Here is a 19,063-nt window from a genome sequence, read left to right as displayed (position 1 = left end):
GCTAGTATCTGCCTGGCTGGAGTCCAGTTGGCTAGTTGGGAGTCTGTGTGACTAGGTCTGTCAGGCTGTCTGCCCACATGGGGGTGGGTCTGTGTAGCTGGGAGGTCTGTCTAGCTGAGAGGACCTCTGTGTCTATTCAGCTGGGGATCTCTTTACATCTGCCTGGGAGTCTGTCCAGCCAAGGGTTTATCTGGCTGATGTCTGTCTAGCTGCTTAGCTGGGGGAAGTGGTCTGTCTTTTTGGTGGTCTCTTTTGCATGGGGTGGTCTGTTAGGCTGTTGGTGGGTCACTCTCTCTGGCTGGAGGTCCACCCATGGACTGTCCCTCTGAAGGTCTGGCTGTCTAAGGGAATTGCTGTATGCCTGTCCAGGTTGGGATTCCGTCTGTCTGCCTGCCCATCTGGGGATCTTTTCACCTGTCTGTCTGAAATCAGTCTGCTTGGCTGTTGTTATGCCTGGCTTCCATCTGTCTGAATGGTGGAGGGCAACGGGGGTCCATCCATCTCCCCGTGTCATAAGCTGAGTGTCTGAGTGAGGGAGGCTCAGCTACTGAGATGAACCAGTCCTTCAAGTGGGGAAGGGGAGTCTCCAGAAGCCTGTCTGTCCATCCTCCGCTTCACAGCCGGGAGCCCTGCCCAGACTCTTGGGGTTGAATTTATTCTTGAATATGCTCAGTGTAACCTCACTAGCCATCGTCAACCAGCTACCTCCCCAAGCCTCACGCCTTGAACGCTATGATCACTGAGGCAAAGCCCCCATATTTTCCACACTGAGAAACTTTTATTTTGATGCAGCCCAGCAACCCCATTCCCCGCACTTCACAGTGTAGAGCACGGCCCTCAGCAGCCCAGGCACCCACGTGGACCAGGCACCCAACAGGCAGGCAAGGGCGCTGCGCTCACACGCGGGTCCACTCGGCAGGCGGGTCCCGGGGTCCTTTAGGCCTTCCAATGCGCAGGTTGAAGCCTGGAAAAGGAAGGGCACCGTAGGGCTCACGGAGAAGCTGAGGTGCGGAGAGGTAGGCAACTCGTGGAAAGTCACCCCCAAGCCTCCAGGCCCTCACGGTTTGCTGCAGACACATGCACAGGACTCCGAGGGCGTGTGTTTTCCTGCCACCATCTCAAAGCCCCAAATGCCTGGGATTCAGTTAAAACTGCAGAGAGTCCCAGCGACCCAGGCTGTCTGACTTACCTAGCCCACCAGTCTGAGCTCCATCTACCACGTCCTCGTAGGCGCCAGGCCCTGCTGGGCTTTGGTCAACAGGAACTGCGGGCAGAAAACCACCTAACAGATCGGCTCAGGCCGGCCCTCGAAGTTCCGGAGAGCCACTCGGAGGCAAATGCGCATCCTCCCAGGCCAGAGAAGGCAGGCTGGGGGCCGGGCGCCGGGGCCCAGCGGGAGGGTGCGTGGCCAGGGCCGTGACCAAATCGGAGACCTCCGCCCAGACTAGGTGGTCGGGCCAGAGACCGCGGTTTGGCCCGGGACGCTTCCGGGCGTGACCAGAGGACCGGAGGTTGTCCCAAAGGCGTGGCCGGGGAAGCCAGGACGTCAGCCTCCGGGGCGTGACCGGGCCGAACGCGGTGGAGGGGGGGGGTGGGGGTCCTCGTGGCCTCCAGGGCCTCCAGACCGCAGCCACAGGGGGTCGGGAAACGGAGCAGGTCGGGGCCAGCCCCCCCCCCGCCCGCCCAGCCCCGCGCCCGGGCCACGTCGACTTACCGCGGCCGGGCAGCGGCCCGCGGCCGTCCTCCGCGTGCGCCTGGGGCCGCCGGGCGCGCGGCGTCACCTGGCTGTAGAGGGGCGTCTCCTCCGCGCCGCGCGCCCGCGCGCCCGCCCCTGCCCCGGTGCCCGCGGGGGCCGCGCGCTTCTGCACCACAGCGTACGTGTCGGCCATGGCGAGGCCCGGGGGCCCGGGCACCGAGATGCTCCTGCGGGTGGGGAGGAAGTGAAGCGGCGGCGCCGAGGCTGGGGAGGGAGGGGGCAGCGCGCTCGGCACGCAAACCACCGGCTTCCTTCCCGCCCGAGGCGGCGCGCAGTTACGGAGCGAGGAGGCGGAGGTGGTAGCGTCTCTGGGGAAAGGGGTCTCGTGTCTGGGTCCCTAGCGCCCAGCAGGTTGGGTGGATGAAGGAAGGAAGGGGCCAGCCCGGCAGGTGAATGGGGCAAGATATTGGTATTGAGGATTGGTCATTTCTGTGTAGTTGTCTGTTCAATAAATGAATGAGGAAGTGACATCTAAAGAGAAGCAAGGCAGAGTCTCAAAATGGAGGGCCGGTCTCAAGGACCAAGGGCTGAAGTCTCTGCTGCACCCGACATGAGGCCTTACAGTTGGGTGGCCTCAAAAACTATCTGCTGAATTAATGAGTGGAAAAGCGAGGAGGGGGCTCACATTGGGAGCTTGCCCGAGGGCAGAGGCAATGGGATCTCTGGGATTAAAGAATCATCTTGGGGAGGGTTCCCAGAGCTCAGCTGCAAGAACGGGCCAGTGAATATTTGGTGAACTGAACGGCAAGGGAGGGGCTGGTGTTTCAAGGGCGAGGAAAGGGCCAGCCTCCAAGGACGAGAAAGTGAAAATGGAAGACTGAGGGGAGGGGGCTGGTTACCTGAGGACCCCGGCGGCTGGGCAGGCTATGGCAAGAAGGGTGTGGGAGGTCCGGAGGGGGAAGGCATCGTCGTAGACTGGGGCACAGTTCTGGGGAAAGGCAGGAGGGAGAGGCGTGAGGCTTCGGAGGACGCTGGCCAGGCTCCTAGTGGGGGTCGCTGTGGGCTCTGTGGGGGAAGCTTAAGAGGGGACAGTGATAAGGAGGAGGACAAAGGTAGGTATCATAGTGCGTCAGTCCCCGCTCCTGGAGGGAGTCCAAGGGCTGGCTGCTGGCGCTGGTGGTGGCCATAGACCTCTGCCCTGGGTCCTGGTCTCTGAGGATTGGAAGGCGGCCTTGGTACCTCCTTGAGGTTCTGGTAGAGAGGGCTGGCATTTTGGAGCGCTGAGAGGAACATCTGAGCCACTGTGTGGTACAGGAACCTGTACTGCACCTGAGGGGGTGGGGCAGGGAAGAGGGGTCATCGAGAGGGGAAGACCGGAACAGGAGGGATACGTCCTTGGAACGAGGAGACCCGGCCCCCACCTCTGTCTGTATGGCTAAAGGCCGCTGCCTCCGAATCTTGAGGACCACACTGCAGAGGCTGAAGTCAGGTGGTATCATCTAGGGCAGAGAGATGGGCACTTGAGCAGGACCTCCTGGGCACAGGGCCCACACTGTGCTTGTATGCCCTCTTCATACCTGCGTCAGCAGCAACTGTCTCACATAATCCAGGGTGCACAGGACACCTGTTCGCCCACAGCCCGCACTGACAAGTGAGAATCAGAGTGAGCTCGGTCAGGGCCTGCCTGCTATCCCTTTTAAAGGGGGCATTTGGGGCTGGGGGTGAGGGCCTTAATGGAGTGTCCCCTGCAGCACTTTTTTTTTTTTTTTTTTGCAGTACGCGGGCCTCTCACCGCTGTGGCCTCTCCCGTTGCGGAGCACAGGCTCCGGACGTGCAGGCTCAGCGGCCATGGCTCACGGGCCCAGCCGCTCCGCGGCATGTCGGATCCTCCCGGACCGGGGCACGAACCCGTGTCCCCTGCATCGGCAGGCGGACTCTCAACCACTGCGCCACCAGGGAAGCCCCCTGCAGCACTTTTTGATTCCCAGAATCCGAGGTTATAATTTGAAGGGAAAACCTTTCTAATTGCTTATATTTGTTGAGCATCAACTGTGTACTTACTCCTTAGCAGACAGTCTGTGCTCAATAAATACTAACCATTTGAGCTGCAACTTGAGCAAGTGTGGCCTCAGGTTTCTTGAAACAGGCACTCAGACTGTAAGACTGGCTCCAAGCCCTGCACTATCCTCCCTGTCCCCCTCCCCACCACCATCCCCTCTGTCTCACCAGACCCCCATAAAGCCCATTTTCCTAAACCTGCAGTGGACACAGAGGGGGCTGGGGCCAGATCCCTGGAGGCGCCGGGCTTCCTCCACCATGGCGAGCACGTGGTCGGGATTGCTAGGGACCCCTCTGTCTGGCCAGGATATATACTGCAGCTGGTACACAGAGCGGGATTCCTGAAACACAGGAAATGAGGGGCAAAGAATGAAAAAAGAAAGAAAAGCATTTATTGAGCCCCTATTACATGTCAGCACTAGTTCTCCACATCCTCCATTTAAATGCAACAGATAATAACTGAAGAGATGGGTACTATTGTTAATGCACATTTTACAGATGAGAAAACAGAGACAGGAAACAGCTCTCCCTATGTGGGAGTCTCCTCCTCCCCTTTCAGTACCTTCTGGAAGGTGACCTGAAGGGTCCTGAGCGTGATGTCTGCATTCAGCCACGTCTCCCTTGTCTGTGGATATGGGGCATGTGAGAAGAGGGCAGAGAACAAAGATCACAGGTGCCAAAAGACATATTTACAAAAAAACAAAGCGTTTCTGATTAAAAATCAAATACAGGGAGTTCCCTGGTGGCCTAGTGGTTAGGATTCTGGGCTTTCACTGCTGTAGCCTGGGTTCAATCCCTGGTCAGGGAACTGAGATCCTGCAAGCCATGCAGCATGGCCCCCCCCCCAAAAAAAAACAAAAGAAAAATCAAATACAAACAACATATTTTTAAAAATTCATTTAGCCTGAATATCTCCCATGGCTTTTGTGAAGGAAACATTTCACAAAGGGGAGAAAGAGGAACTATGATTAAACATCCAACAAGCTCATTTACAGTGAAACAAAGAAACATCTTTTGTTCTAAAACAAGTTTCATTGTATTTATTCAATACCAATTGTATTTATGATTTATGAGAGATTTTCCTGAGTTCTTTTGAAAGGGTAAGGGAAATAAGAATTTTAAGAACCTAACCAGGCACATGAACATTTACAGAGATAACCATGATAGTAGTTAAAATGCAAAAAGTGTATAATGAGTTCTGACTATTTGCCATGCTAATACCAGAGCGCTCCCTGCAGTGTGAGGGCGACCGTGGGAAAACTGTTCATCCTTTCAGGCCCAGCCCAAAAGCTTTCCACTCAGAATCATCTGTGAAATCTTCCACAACATCCAAGACTTCATAAAGTGCTGTTCCCACCTCTGCCCCAGCTCACCAGAGTGATGCAGAAAAGCCCAATCTGCAGTGGCTCCTTTTCTTGGGCCCAATAACGCTCACACTTTTTCTGCAAAAGGCAAGGGGAAAAGGGCAGAGAGTGAAGAGGCGGAGTGTGCCTCAGAGTTCAGATCAACACGTGCACACCCCGCACGGGACAGCCCAGGTTGCTGGTGGAAGCACAGACAGCTGAAGCTTCAAAGGAGGCCAGGCGGCAGAACCTCATCAGACTAAACACAGACAGACTCAATGGAGATGTGAGCTTCTGACTGTGCAGGAGGAAGACAGTCCAGAATATTCTCCTTCTGAAAGCAACTGAAAACCTGGACAAAATATATGAGCCACTATTTTCAGACACTGGTCCACAGCCTTGCAGGACTGTGATCACTGAACAACGGGAAACACATGAGTCAAACGGTGTGACCTCCCCAGCTTACTGCCAAGAGGCAGTAACCAGGCTGCAGAACGTGGAGAGTTTGATGAGCCCACTGAGTTGAGGAACCAGAGATCTTGGCTCGGGGAGGCCAAGGCAGAGGTCTTGAGAGAACAGCACTATGCAAACAAAAGCAAAGAACTCCAGAAGTCTGCATAGGGGTCCCCTTAAGTCTTTAGCTGAATAATGATCTGGGCACATATGACACGAAACCCCATGAAGCTAGGACGGAATAACTTCCCGTGAAGGAATAATAGCTAGGGAACTGTAAGATGAACATTTCCTGGGGCTCACGGTGGGACAGAAATAATTTACATTTCCTCCAGCCACAGTGGAGAGACTTGAGTGATTAAAAGGGGCATTCAGTAGGGAACCTGAAGGATCAAACATTGAAAGTAGAAGAACTTAGTTCTAGAATAAAGCCTTCTCTAGACTCGCCCTAAAAAAGCTTAGAAACAAACCTTAAAATGATCAAATATCTAAAAGTAACTTAACTGCCTTCCACAAAAAGTCCAACACTTTTTAAAGGAAGGTAACAAAATCCAAAACTTACTTTTGTAAAATTTAAAATATTGAGCATCGAATAAAAATTTACTAGACATATAAAGAAGTAAGAAAATATGACCTATACCCAGGAGAAAAAGCAGCAGAAAAAGACCCAATAGAGATGAGGAAACAAGCAGACAAAGACTTCAAAACAGCCTTTATAAATATTATAAATATGTTCAAAGATGAAAAGGAAACCACAAAAGGGATGAAAGTGAAATAAGAGATATAAAAAAGACCTAAATGGAACTTCTAGAGAGGAAAAATAAAATATATGAAATAAAAAATTCACTGTCTAAGACGCATGAAAAGATGCTCAACATCAGTAGTTATTAGAGAAACGCAAATCAAAACTACAATGAGGTACCGCCTCACACTGGTCAGAATGGCCATCATGAAAATGTCTACAAATAACAAATGCTGGAGAGGGTGTGGAGAAAAGGGAACCCTCCCACATTGCTGGTGGGAATGTAAATTGGTGCAGCCACTATGGAAAAGAGTATGGAGGTTCCTCAAAAAACTAAAAATAGAGTTACCATATGATCCAGCAATCCCACTCCTGGGCATACATCCGGACAAAGCTATAATTTGAAAAGATACATGCACCCCTGTGTTCATAGCAGCGCTACTCAAAATAGCTAAGACATGGAAACAACCTAAATGTCTATCGACAGATGAATGGGTAAAGAAGACGAGGTATATATATATATACAATATACTCAGCCATAAAAAAGAATGAAATAATGCCATTTGCAGCAACATGGATGGACCTAGAGATTATCATACTAAGGGAAGTAAGTCAGAAAGAGAAAGACAAATACCATAGGATATCCCTAAATATCTAACATATGACACAAATGAGCTTATCTACAAAACAGAAACAGACTCACAGAGATACAGAACAGACTTGGAGTTGCTGTGGGCAAGGGGGTGGGGAGGAATGGATTGGAACTTGGGATTAGCAGATGCAAACTAGTATAAATAGGACGGATAAACAACAAGGTCCTACTGTAGAGCACAGGGAACTATATTCAATATCCTGTGATAAACCATAATGGAAAAGAATATGAAAAAAAAATTCACTGTCTAATAGCAGATTAGACACCAGAAGATCAGTGAATACAAAGGCATAGCAATAGAAACTATTCAAAATGAAAAAGAGAGAGAAAAAATGGGGAAAAAACTAACAGAGAATCAGATACCTGTGGAAATATATATCAAGAGGCCTAATGTATGTGTACCTGGAGTCCAGAAGGAGAGGAGAGAGGAGAATAGAAACTATTTTTGAATAAACAATAGCTGGAAAATTTTCCAGATTTGATGAAACTATGAACCCACAGATCCAAGAAGGTCAATGAACCACAGGGAGAATAATCATAAAGAAAGCCACACCAAGGTAGCTCATGATCAAACTGCTGAAAAACGATGATAAAGAAAAAAATCTTAAAAGCATCACACATAAAAAAGACACATTACATACTGAGGAATAAGGATGACAGCAGAATTTTGTCAGAAACTCCGCGAGCCAGAGGTCAATGCTGTGACACCCCCAAAATGCTGAAATTTAAAAAAAGTAACTGAGAGACTTTGTCACAAGTAAAACAGCACTATGAGAAATATTAAAGTAAGCTTTTCATACAAAAGGAACCAGGTGGAATACAGACCTACACAAAGGGATGAAGAGTAAAGAAAAAGGTAAATATGTAGCTAAATGTAAAAGGTATTTCTGATTTTTAACATCTTTAAAAGATAATCTAGTGAATTTTACCAAAAAAGGAGGAATTAATAGCAATCCTTCACAAACTTTTCCAAAGAATTGAAGGAACATTTGCCAACATATTTTATGAGACCAGTATTACTCTGCTACCAAAACCAGACAGATAACACAAGAAAAGAAAGCTATTAAGCAATGTCTCAAGAATATAGACAGAAGAATCCTCAACACTATATATATATATATATATATATATATATATATATATATTTTTTTTTTTTTTTTTGCGTTACGCGGGCCTCTCTCTGTTGTGGCCTCTCCCGTTGCAGAGCACAGGCTCCGGACATGCAGGCTCAGCAGCCATGGCCCACGGGTCCAGCCGCTTCGCGGCATGTGGGATCCTCCCGCATCAGGGCACGAACCCGTGTCCCCTGCATCGGCAGGCGGACTCTCCACCACTGCGCCACGAGGGAAGCCCCTCAACACAATATTAACAAAGGATTTTACACAGGATCAGGTGGGATTAATCCCAGGAACACATATATGAAAATCAATATATGAAGGTCAATCAATATCATATCCCATAATAATAGAAAATGAAACAAAAACACATGATCAACTTAATAGATGCAGAAAAAAAATCTGAACAAAATCCAATACGTTTTCATATAAAAACATGAAAGGAACTAGACATAGAAAGGAAATTCCCCATCTTGATTTAAAAAGCAAAACCAACAACAACAATAAAAAAAAGTATCTACCAAAACCTACAGCTAACCTAATACTTAATGGTGAAAGACTGAATGTTTTGCGCTTAAGATCAGGAACAAGACAAGAATGTTTGCACTTTTTTGTACTGGAAGTTGTAGGCAGGGCAATTAGAAAAAGAAATGAAGGAAGGAAAGGAGGGAAGGTGGGAGGGAGGAAGCAAGAGAGAGAAAAAAGAAAAGAAAAGGAAAGGAAAGGAAAGAAAAAAGAAAAAAAGATAGGGAGAGAAGGAAGAAGAAAGAAAGGAAGGGAGGTTACCCAGATTGGAAAGGAAGAAACAAAAGTATGTCAACTTGCAGATAGCATGATATTATATAGAGAAAACCCTAAAGAATGCGCACACACACACACACACACACACTATTAGAACTAATAAGCAAGTTCGGCAAGGTTGCAGGATACAAAATCAGTACAGAAAAATCAACTGTATTTTCATATTAAAAAAACTATTATTTGCAATACCTCCCCCCCGCCCCCAGAATTGATAGATTCAATGAAATCCTTATCAGATCCTAGAAGGCTTTTTGAAGATATGGGCAAGCTGATCTTTACATTAATATATAAACAATATGTTAACATTAATAAATGTGTTATGGATTCCCAAGACTGCCCTCAGGTTTGATCATTCAACAGGAGGACTCACAGGACTCAGTATAGAGTTGTACTTGTGGCTACAATTTATCGCAATGAAAGGTTACGGGATAAAACAGCAAAGGGAGAAGGCGCACAGGGTGAAGTCTGCAGGAAACAGGGTGCCAGCTTCCAAGGGTCTTCTCCCAGTGGAGTCACATAGAATGTGCTTAATTCCTCCAGAGTGAGTTGTGACCACACGTGTGAAATGTCCACAGGGACATTTAGGAATTCAGTGCCCAGGGTTTTTACTGGGGGACTGACTCTATGTGGTATGTAGGCACCTCTGACTAGCATGTGACAAAACTTCAGACTCCCAGAGGGAAAGCAGGTGTTCACATAAACCTACTGTCACATAGACACATTGTTTGTATAAACAGTTTAAGCATGGTGAGCCACTCTTACTGGAAATCCAACTTCCAGTCAAGAGCCAAACCTTCAGGAAGCTCTTTTTAAGCATAAGCATTTATGCCAGCTATGTTAACTCTTTTCTTCATGGCAAGTGACCCAGAATAGCCAAAACAATCTTGAAAAAAGAAGAACAAATTTGGAGGACTCACACTTCCTGATTTCAAAACTTACCACAAACCTACAATACCATGTAGTACTGGCACAAAGATAGACATGTCAATCAATGGAATAGAATTGAGAGTCCAGAAATAAACCTTTACGTGTACACTCAATTGATTTTCAACAAAGTACCAAGACCATTCAATGGGGAAAGCACAGTCCTTTTAACAAATGGTGCTAGGACAACTAGGTATCTATAAACAAAAGAATGAATTTGGACCGCTGTCTTACACCATATACAAAAATTAACTCAAAATGAATCAGAGACCTAAACATAAGAGAGAAAACGATAAAACACTTAGAAGAAAACATAGGAGTAAATATTTTTGACCTCTGGTTAGACAATGACTTGTTGGATACAACATCAAAAGCACATCAAGGGCTTCCCTGGTGGCACAGTGGTTGGGAGTCCGCCTGCCAATGCAGGGGACATGGGTTCGTGCCCCGGTCCGGGAGGATCCCACATGCCGCGAAGCAGCTAAGCCCGTGAGGCATGGCAGCTGGGCCTGCGCGTCCGGAGCCTGTGCTCTGCAACGGGAGAGGCCACAGCAGTGAGAGGCCCGTGTACCGCAAAAAAAAAAAAAAAAAAAAGCACATCAAAACAATGGATTGGAAGTCTTCAAAATTAAAAAGTGTTTGTACTTCAAAGGACACTATAAAGAAAATGAAAAGACACCCACACAATGGAAAAAAATATTTCTAAATCATATACTGATAAGGGACTTGTATTCAGAAGAATTCTTACAACCCAATAATAAAAAGACAAATAACCCAATTAAAAAATGGGCAAAGGACTGAAACAAATATTTCTCCAAAGAAGACATACAAATGGAAAAATAAGCACGTGAAAAGATGTTTGGTAAATGCAAATGAAATCCACAAATCCACCTCATTAAGCTAATGCAAACCAAAACTGCAATGAGATACCACTTCCCATCCATTAGGATGGCTAATAAAAACAAAAGTGAAAACAGAAAATAACATGTCTTGGTGAGTGTATGGAAAAATGGAACACTTGTGCATTGCTGGTGAGAATATAGGGTGGTCCGGCCACTGTGGAAAACAACAACAACAACAAAACTAAACACAGAGTTGCCATACGATCCAGTAATTAATTCTACTACCCAAAAGAATTGAAAACAAGGACTCAAAACAGATACTTATGTACTAATGTTCATAGCAGCACTACCACAATAACCAAAAGGTAGAAACAACCCAAATGTCCATCAACAGGTGAATGGATAAACAAAATGTGGTACATACATACAATGAAATGTTATTCAGCCTTAAAAAGAATGAAATTCTGGTACACTCTACAACATGGATGAACCTTGAAAACCTGATAAATGAAATAAGTCAGACACAAAAGAACAAGTGTTGTACGACCCCACTGATATGAGGTACCTACAAGAGGCAAATTTATAGAGACAGAAAGTAGAATAAAGGCTACCAACAGCTGCAGGAAGGGGAAATGGGAAGAAACTGTTAAATGGATACAGAGTTTCTGTTTGGGATGATGAACAAGTTCTGGAATTGGATAGTGGTAACGGTTTGCAACACTGTGAGTGTACTTAATGTTTCCAAATTGTACACTTGAGATCGTTAAAATGGCAAAAATTTATGTTATATATATTTTACCACAACTGAAAAAAAAAAAAGACCCAATGAGTACAACTTCACATCCAACAGGATAGCAATAATGAAAAAGACAGACAATAACAAGTGTTGGTAAGAATGTGGAGAAATTGGAACCTTCATACATTGCTGGTTGAAATGTAAAATGATATAGCCACTGTGGAAAACAGTTTGGCAGTTCCTCAAAATGTTAAAAATAGAGTTTACCATATGACCCAGCAATTCCACTTCTAGGTATATATCCAAGAGAAATGAAAACATACTTCTACACAAAAACTTGCACATGAATGTTTATAGCAGCAATATTCATAATCACCAAAAAGCGGAAACAGCTCAAATTCTATAAAGTAGTCACTTTTTACTGATTAGAAGAAAAGTTCCATGAGGGCAGGGATCTTTGTTTTTCCCATTAGCATAAATTACTCAAAGAGTATATGTCAACATTGAAGGCACATGGTTTCTGCATCCTGACATGGATATATAAAATGGATATATAATGGATATATCCATTAATGGATATATAAAATGTGGTAGATCCATTCAATGGAATGTTATGCAGCAATAAGAACGGGTGAAGTATTGATACATGCTACAACATACATGAGCCTTAAAACACAGCCTTAGTGAAAGAAGCCAGTCATGAAAGACAACATATCGTATGATTCCAGTTATAGGAAAAGTCCAGAGTGGGCAAATCTACAGAGACCAAAAATAGATTAGTAGTTGCCTAGGGTGGAGTTTGGTAGGAAATGCAGCATAACTGCTAATAGATACAGGGCTTCTTTATGGGGTGATGAAAAGGTTCTGAAATTCATTGTGGCGATGACTGTATAACTCAGGAATATACTAACAACAATTAAATTGCACACTTTAGATGGATGAATTGTATCTCAATAAAGTTGTTTTTTTTAAAGATAATCTGTAGGAAAAATAATAGCAGTGTGTTGTGTAGTATATTTTAAATTTAGAATCAAACCTAGGGCAACAATAGCTTGAAGCATGGAAAGAGAAAATTGAAATACGGTATTGTAAAGTTCTCACATTTTACATGAAATGGTATAATATTATTTGAACATAGACTGTGATAAGTACACATTCCACTAAGCACACAAGCACATAATACAAAGAGGTATAACTAATAAGTGAATAATGACTGTGAAACAGAGTCATAAAAATTCTCAGTAAAAAAGAAGACAGAAAATAAGGAACAAAGAACAGGTGGAACAAATAGAAAACAAATAGCAAAATCATAGATTTAGACACATTAAAGACTAAATACTCCAATTAAAGGCAGAGATTGTCAGACTGGATAAAAAAAAAGTAAGTACCCACAATATGCCAGCTATAAGAAACACAGTTTAAAAATAAAAATGGGGAATTCCCTGGAAGTCCAGTGGTTAGGGCTCTGCACTTCCATTGCAGGGGACATGGGTTCAGTCCCTGCTCAGGGAACTAAGAGGCTGCAAGCTCCGTGGTGCAGCCAAAAAAATAAATAAAATAAAATAAATAAAAATAAATAAAAATGAACACAGATAAAAAGTAAAAGAATTAAAATAGAGATATCATGCACACTCTAATCTAAAGAAGTTTAAATGGCTATATTAATATCAAAGTACACTTCAGAGAAAGGGATATTACCCTTTTCCTTTTAGAGATAAAAGCGACATTACATATTGAAAACAGGATTGATTCATCAGGAAGACATAATCCTAACTGTACAAGCACGCAATTATAGAGTTGTAAAATATCTGAAGCAAAAACTGACAGAACTGAAAGGAGAAATAGATAAATCTAAAATCAAAGTTAGAGATTTCAACACTCCTCTTTCAGCAAATAATAGGACAAGTAGATGAAAAAAAGTAAGAATAGGGACTTCCCTATAGTCCAGTGGTTAAGACTCTGCCCTTACACTGCAGGGGGCACCCTTCCAGTGCAGTGGGCACAGGTTTGGTCCCTGGTCAGGGGAACTATGATCCCACATGCCACATGGCCAAAAAGAAAAAAAAAAAAAGGTAAGAATAATAAGATTTGAATAATACTATTGAGAAACTTGTCCTAATTCAGAGTTATAGAACAGTTGGAGGTTTCAACACTCCTCTCTTGGCAATTGATGGAACATTTAGAGAAAAGAAATCAGTAAAGACATATAAGATACAGTAAAGATATAGAAGATATTAAAGTGTCTTTCAAAAAGACACAATCAATTTGACCTGATATTTATAGAACACTCCACTCAACAAAGCAGAATACACATTCTTTTCAAGTGCACACAAAACATTTACCAAGATAGATCACATTCATGGCCACAAAACAAGTTTCAGTACATTTGAATCATATAAAGTTGTTCTTTGACCACAATGGAACTGAAAATTAATAACAGGAAGATATATGGAAAAGCCCCCAAATATTTGGAACTTAAGCACAGCCATGGTCAAATACCATTGGTCAAAGAAGAAATCACAAGGGAAATTAGAAAATATTTTGAGCTAACTGAAAAAAAAGACACTACATACCAGTTTGTGAGATGTAGCTAGAGCAGTGCATAGAGAAAAATGAATGACATTAAATACTTATATGTAGGCACTTCCCTGGTGGTCCAGTGGTTAAGAATCCATTTTGCAATGCAGGGGATGCCGGTTTGATCCTTGGTCGGGGAACTAAAATCCCACATGCCACAGGGCAACTAAGCCCACGTGCCACAACTAGAGAGCCCATGTGCCACAACTACAGCCCACGCACTTTGGAGCCCATGAACCACAACTACAGAGCCCACATGCTCCAGAGCCCGCACGCCACAACTACTGAGCCTGCACACCACAACTAGAGAGAAGCTTGCGCACCGCAACTAAGAGCCCATGCAACCGCAACAAAAAGATCCCCAATGCCGCAACTAAGACCCCATGCAGCCAAAAAATAAATAAATATTTTTAAAAAAATACTTATATGTGAAAAAATCACAAATCTATTATCTAAGCTTAAGGAACTAGAAAAAAAAAAGAGCAAGTTAAACCTAAACCAGAAGGAAGGAAATGATAAAGGGAAGAAATTAATGAAATAAACATGAAAAAGTAGAGAAAATGAATAAAACTCAAAGCTGCTTCTTTGAAAAAATAATAAAATTGATAAGCCTCTAGCCCAGAGATTGGCTAACTTTCTATAAATGGCCAGATAATAAATAGTTTAGACTTTGTGAGCCATACAATGTACTTAACTTGCAACTACTGAACTTGGCCATTGTAGCATGAAAGCAGGTATGTAAACAAATATGTAAACAAATGAGTGTGGCTACGTTCTTATACATTTTTATTTACAAAAACAGGCAGCAGGACAGATTTAGTACAACTAAAGTTTGCTTGTCTTTATTCTTGCCAGACCAATGTAGGAGAGAGAGACAGACAGACGACCAACTATCAAAATTAGGAATGAAGAAGGTACATCACTACAGACTGTACAGACTCCGTGATCAGCCAGCCATCCCGGGGCATTACTTACCCCACCCCCAGCCCTGTCCATGGAGCACGCCAGGATGCAGAAACCATGTGCCTTCAGTGTTGACATGTATTCTTTAAGTAACTAACTTATGCTAATGGGCAAAACAAAGATCCCTGCCCTCATGGAACTTTTCTTCTAATGAGGGAGACAGAATAAACAATATACATAACACATTTGTAGATTATCTTGTATGTTAGAAGTTGGTAAGAACTGTGAAGAAAAACATGAAAGTAGGACAAGGGAAGGAGAGTGAGAGTGCTGGGAGTTCCAAATGGGTGAGATCCAGGAAGATCTCATTGAGGAAGTAGCATTTGAGCCAAGGTGGTGATGGAGCAGGCCAAGGAGAAAATGTCCCAGGCAGTGGGAACAAAGCATAGGACCCGAGGCAGAACAAAGGCCAGAGTGGTTGGAGTGGAGTGAATAAGGGGGAGAAAGGTGGAAAGAGAGATCAGAGCTGTACTGGGGAAGCCACAGTTATAGGGCCCTATGGTCTATGGTATGGAATGGGGCGGGAAGACCAGCAGGAGAGGGGTTGAGCCCCATGAATAAAAGGAAAAAGATCAACAAAAAAATTAAAGTTAGTAATAGTGGGCTTAGCAGAGGTACAGAGAGGGTCACGCCAAGAACTGGGCCATTGAGTCATGGCATCAGGGAAGAGCTAGCAAGGTTTCTCCTGTCTCCTCTCTGCACGAGGATATGCATTCTAGGGGATGAGGACACCTACCCGCCCATTTTCCATCTCCTGACAGCCCATCAGGATCACCTAGACAAGAGGGGTAAGGGGAAAGGGAGGAGATTTGGTTTAGGGGGTGTGGTTATCAGGGCCAAGGGAGGACCCAGAATGTTGGCCATACCTCACCCTCCCCCAAAGCTGACCTTGACCCCAAACTCCCAGATCAGGCGCCAGAAGTCTAGCAAGGTGTGAGGCAAGGGTCCTTGTGTGGCGATGTAGGCCTGGCTTCCATCCGTGCCCTGGTAAAGGCTAAGTTCACTATGGGGATCCCGCTGTGCCTCCACCACCTCTGCCCTTTCCCTAACGCCCAGCCTGACCCTGATGAAGTTGCCATTGATGTAGTCTCCATGTCCCTCTTCCTGGAGCAGGGAAAGGATCACGCGTGTCTCATCGTCTGCCAGCGGGAGAGGTGAGAAACGTGGAGTTTGTGGGTGACAGGGGCCTTGACGGCCTCCCGGATGAAGGCCAGCAGGGGACAGCATACCTAGCAGGGATCCCATCGAGGTGCACTCGCAGACTGTGGGGGGGAAATGCAGCCACAGCAAGGCCCTGGGAGGGAGAGTTCTGGGGGCCCAGTGGTGGCGCGGGGATCCGGGCTAACGCCTGCACTGCTTCAGGGTGCGGGCATGCAAAGCAGCACCGACTCCCTCCAGAAGGCCCCCACTCCCACCCCCGACTTACATGGCAGCACATCTTTGTAGCGGTTCTTCCTCACGTTTTCTGGTCGACTGCCGGCCTCAGTGGAACACACGCTGTCTGTCTTCCAGGAGGCTGAGCGGGCCTGGATGTCCTGGTGGGAGGACAGAAAGAAGACCCGGGGGAGGGAGAAGAGAGCAAGAGAGGAGCCAGGTCAGGGTCCTGGGACGCTGAGACTCTCACAGGGATACACGGCACGTGGCCTGTGAGAGGTGAGTGCCGTGCCCAGATAGCACAGGGCCTGCTAATTATGGTTCCATAATAGTAGCGACTCAGAGTGCCTTCTCTGTGCCAGGCTCTGTGTGAGGGCATTGAACCACCTGCAAGGTCCCTCCGAAGTGGGTACTCTTATTGACATCTCCATTATGTAGGTGAGAAAGCTGAGGCACCACATGTTTGAGTGACTTGCTGAAAGTCCCACCCAGGAAGTGGCACAGTGAGTGAGTATTGAATTCAGACCTCTGAGCATCTACCCCCTGTACACTCAATGTGTATTTACATTGTATTGTGAACAATAATTGTAATATATTATGCATTTAAAATAACAAACATGGTGATACACTATATATAAGACAATATACAATGCATATGAATTATAATGTATAACATTACTTATGTAACTAGATACTATAGGTGCTTTACTACTGTTCCATTATTATAATTAGTGAATAGCATTACCATCATCAAGTATTCATAATCATGATGATAATAAGTAACACCTACCAAGCCCCCTGATGAGTGCAAGCCACCATTCTAAGTGTTCTTATGCCCATCAAGTCATTTACATCCTCGTGGACACACTAGTGTAGTGGGTACCACTATTAATATTTTTATTATATAGATGAGGAAACCAAGGCCTAGAGAGGCCCCAAAACTCCTGTAAGTACAGAAGGCTGCCTGCAGGAGGGTGGCCTCCAGCAGCTGGCATGCTTACTGCTCCAGACTGGACCCAGACCCAGATGGACATGATGTCAGGTACTACCTGGATATTACATGTTTACATTTATTATGGACATTTTCATATTGAATAAATTATATATTTTGCATTTATTATGCATTTCTTATATATGATATTTATTTTTATATTTGTGTAAATTTAGATTTTTCTTAAACTTCTTTTATCTATTTATTACATATTTTATTACTTAGGAACTTCAATAACTGCTTATTTGATAAATTATAATTCTATGTTGTATTTATGTGTATTCTATTGTTTTAAGAAGTTAACTAATGTTATTGTGTAAATTATAGTTTACAATCATATTTATACATATTCACTATATATTTTCTATTTATTAATCAACTTATTTCATAAATGTTTCTGTTATCTATTTTTATTGTACTCAATGATACATAGTCATTTATTAGATACATACATATATTTACCAAACATTTCTAAATTTGAGATGTCACCATATATTGTATTTACATATTTGCATAGCACGCTTCCATGTTATTATATTTAAAATACCTCAGGACATGTAGATGCGATGCCTACGACGATGCTGCGTTAGCATTCCTTACATACGGCTTGCACTACCCCATTGTAAAGTTTAGAATATTTATAACTAGTGACAAAGGCGCCTACAAAGTGAGAGCTCAAGATGTGCTACGCGCTTTTTACCCACACTGGTTATTTTAATCCTCAGGCCAGTTGAGTCATCAATGTCCGCATTTCCCGCAAGGAGAAACTGAGGCCAGAGGGACCGGATAAAGCGCCCCAGGCCACAACGCCTATTAGAGCCAGCGTCCACACCCTCGCCGCAGCGGGGCCTCTTGGTTCCTCTTTCCCTAGCCTCTTCCTCCCCAGGACCACAGCAGTGACTGACTGGTCGCCTGGAGCGGCCGGGCGTCGCGTGTCCAGCGCAGGTGAGCGCCCGCCCTGCTCAGCAACCGGACGATTCCGGGAGCGCGGCAAGGGCGCAGGGACCCGAGGGCGTGTGCGGCCCCGCCCGACCCGACCGTGGACATCGCCCTCTGGGACCCTACTGGCAGAGGGTGAAGACAGTCAGGGAGAGAGTGCGACAGAGAGAGGTGCTGGGGAGAGAAAAACAGAGAGATCTCGAGGCGAGGAGACGCCCCTGGAGGCCGAGAGAGAGACAGAGAGACAGAGAGAGGCGGGGGGGGGGGGAGAGAGAGACAGAGAGAGAGAGAGAGAGAGGCAAAGCTCAGCAGGGCGCACAGGAGAACAGACGTCTGGACCGTCCAGGGCAAGGAGCCCAAGCGCGGCGCGCTACCGGCCAACTCGGCCACTCACGCTGAACTCGCAGGCGAGGACCGCCCCCTCCCGGCCGCCCCGTGCCTCCAGTTGCTCCAAGAAGCTCCGAGCCGCGTCCAAGCTGCAGCTCATGGCGCTGCCGGCCAGAGACGCCCAGTCTACCTGTGGCGCTCCGCGCTCGCATCTAGTGTAGACTCCGTGGGAGGTGGCCGAGGCCCCGCCTCAGATCTCGCCAGCCAGTGGCAGTGCGCAGCGGTGGACAGGGCGCTCCCCTCGGCCAATGACACTCAGAGCCCGCCCCAGCCTCGCCTACAGGCTCCCGGACCGGGGCGGCTGCCTGAGCGCTTGGTTCACCCGGGCTGGGTCAGGGACGTGGATCCTGCGCTGGCTCTTCCCTTTTTTATGGCCTCTGCGCGAGCTGGCTGAGTCCGCATGGTCCCATGGCCACTTCCTCTCTCTTGGACCCGGGGTCCGCGCCCGGGCAGGGCGGATGGCTGCACGC

The 19,063-nt window shown here is 45.8% G+C and overlaps 1 protein-coding gene across 2 annotated transcripts; it reads right to left on the bottom strand.

Moving 5' to 3' along the window:
* Positions 1–756: 756 nt before the first annotated feature.
* Positions 757–18,693, bottom strand: PTPN18 (protein tyrosine phosphatase non-receptor type 18; the record flags this gene model as incomplete). 2 transcript variants are annotated; one of them, XM_081243184.1, is made up of 15 exons in its annotated part: positions 757–964; positions 1,190–1,264; positions 1,715–1,923; positions 2,596–2,684; positions 2,936–3,025; positions 3,118–3,195; positions 3,274–3,340; positions 3,953–4,095; positions 4,317–4,379; positions 5,128–5,196; positions 15,639–15,677; positions 15,791–15,886; positions 15,965–16,164; positions 16,329–16,437; positions 18,601–18,693. In XM_081243184.1, the coding sequence occupies 15 exons, from the start codon at positions 18,691–18,693 to the stop codon at positions 897–899; spliced, it is 1,488 nt and encodes a 495-aa protein (XP_081099310.1). In that variant the 3' UTR covers positions 757–896. The 2 variants fall into 2 exon arrangements, with proteins under 2 accessions (XP_081099310.1, XP_081099309.1); XM_081243183.1 differs by having other exon boundaries at positions 15,965–16,041.
* Positions 18,694–19,063: the final 370 nt, after the last annotated feature.

This window comes from Mesoplodon bidens (genome assembly GCF_964165515.1).
Source record: "Mesoplodon bidens genome assembly, chromosome: 8".
NCBI lineage: Eukaryota > Metazoa > Chordata > Mammalia > Artiodactyla > Ziphiidae > Mesoplodon > Mesoplodon bidens.
This window is presented reverse-complemented; position numbering and strand designations above follow the sequence as displayed.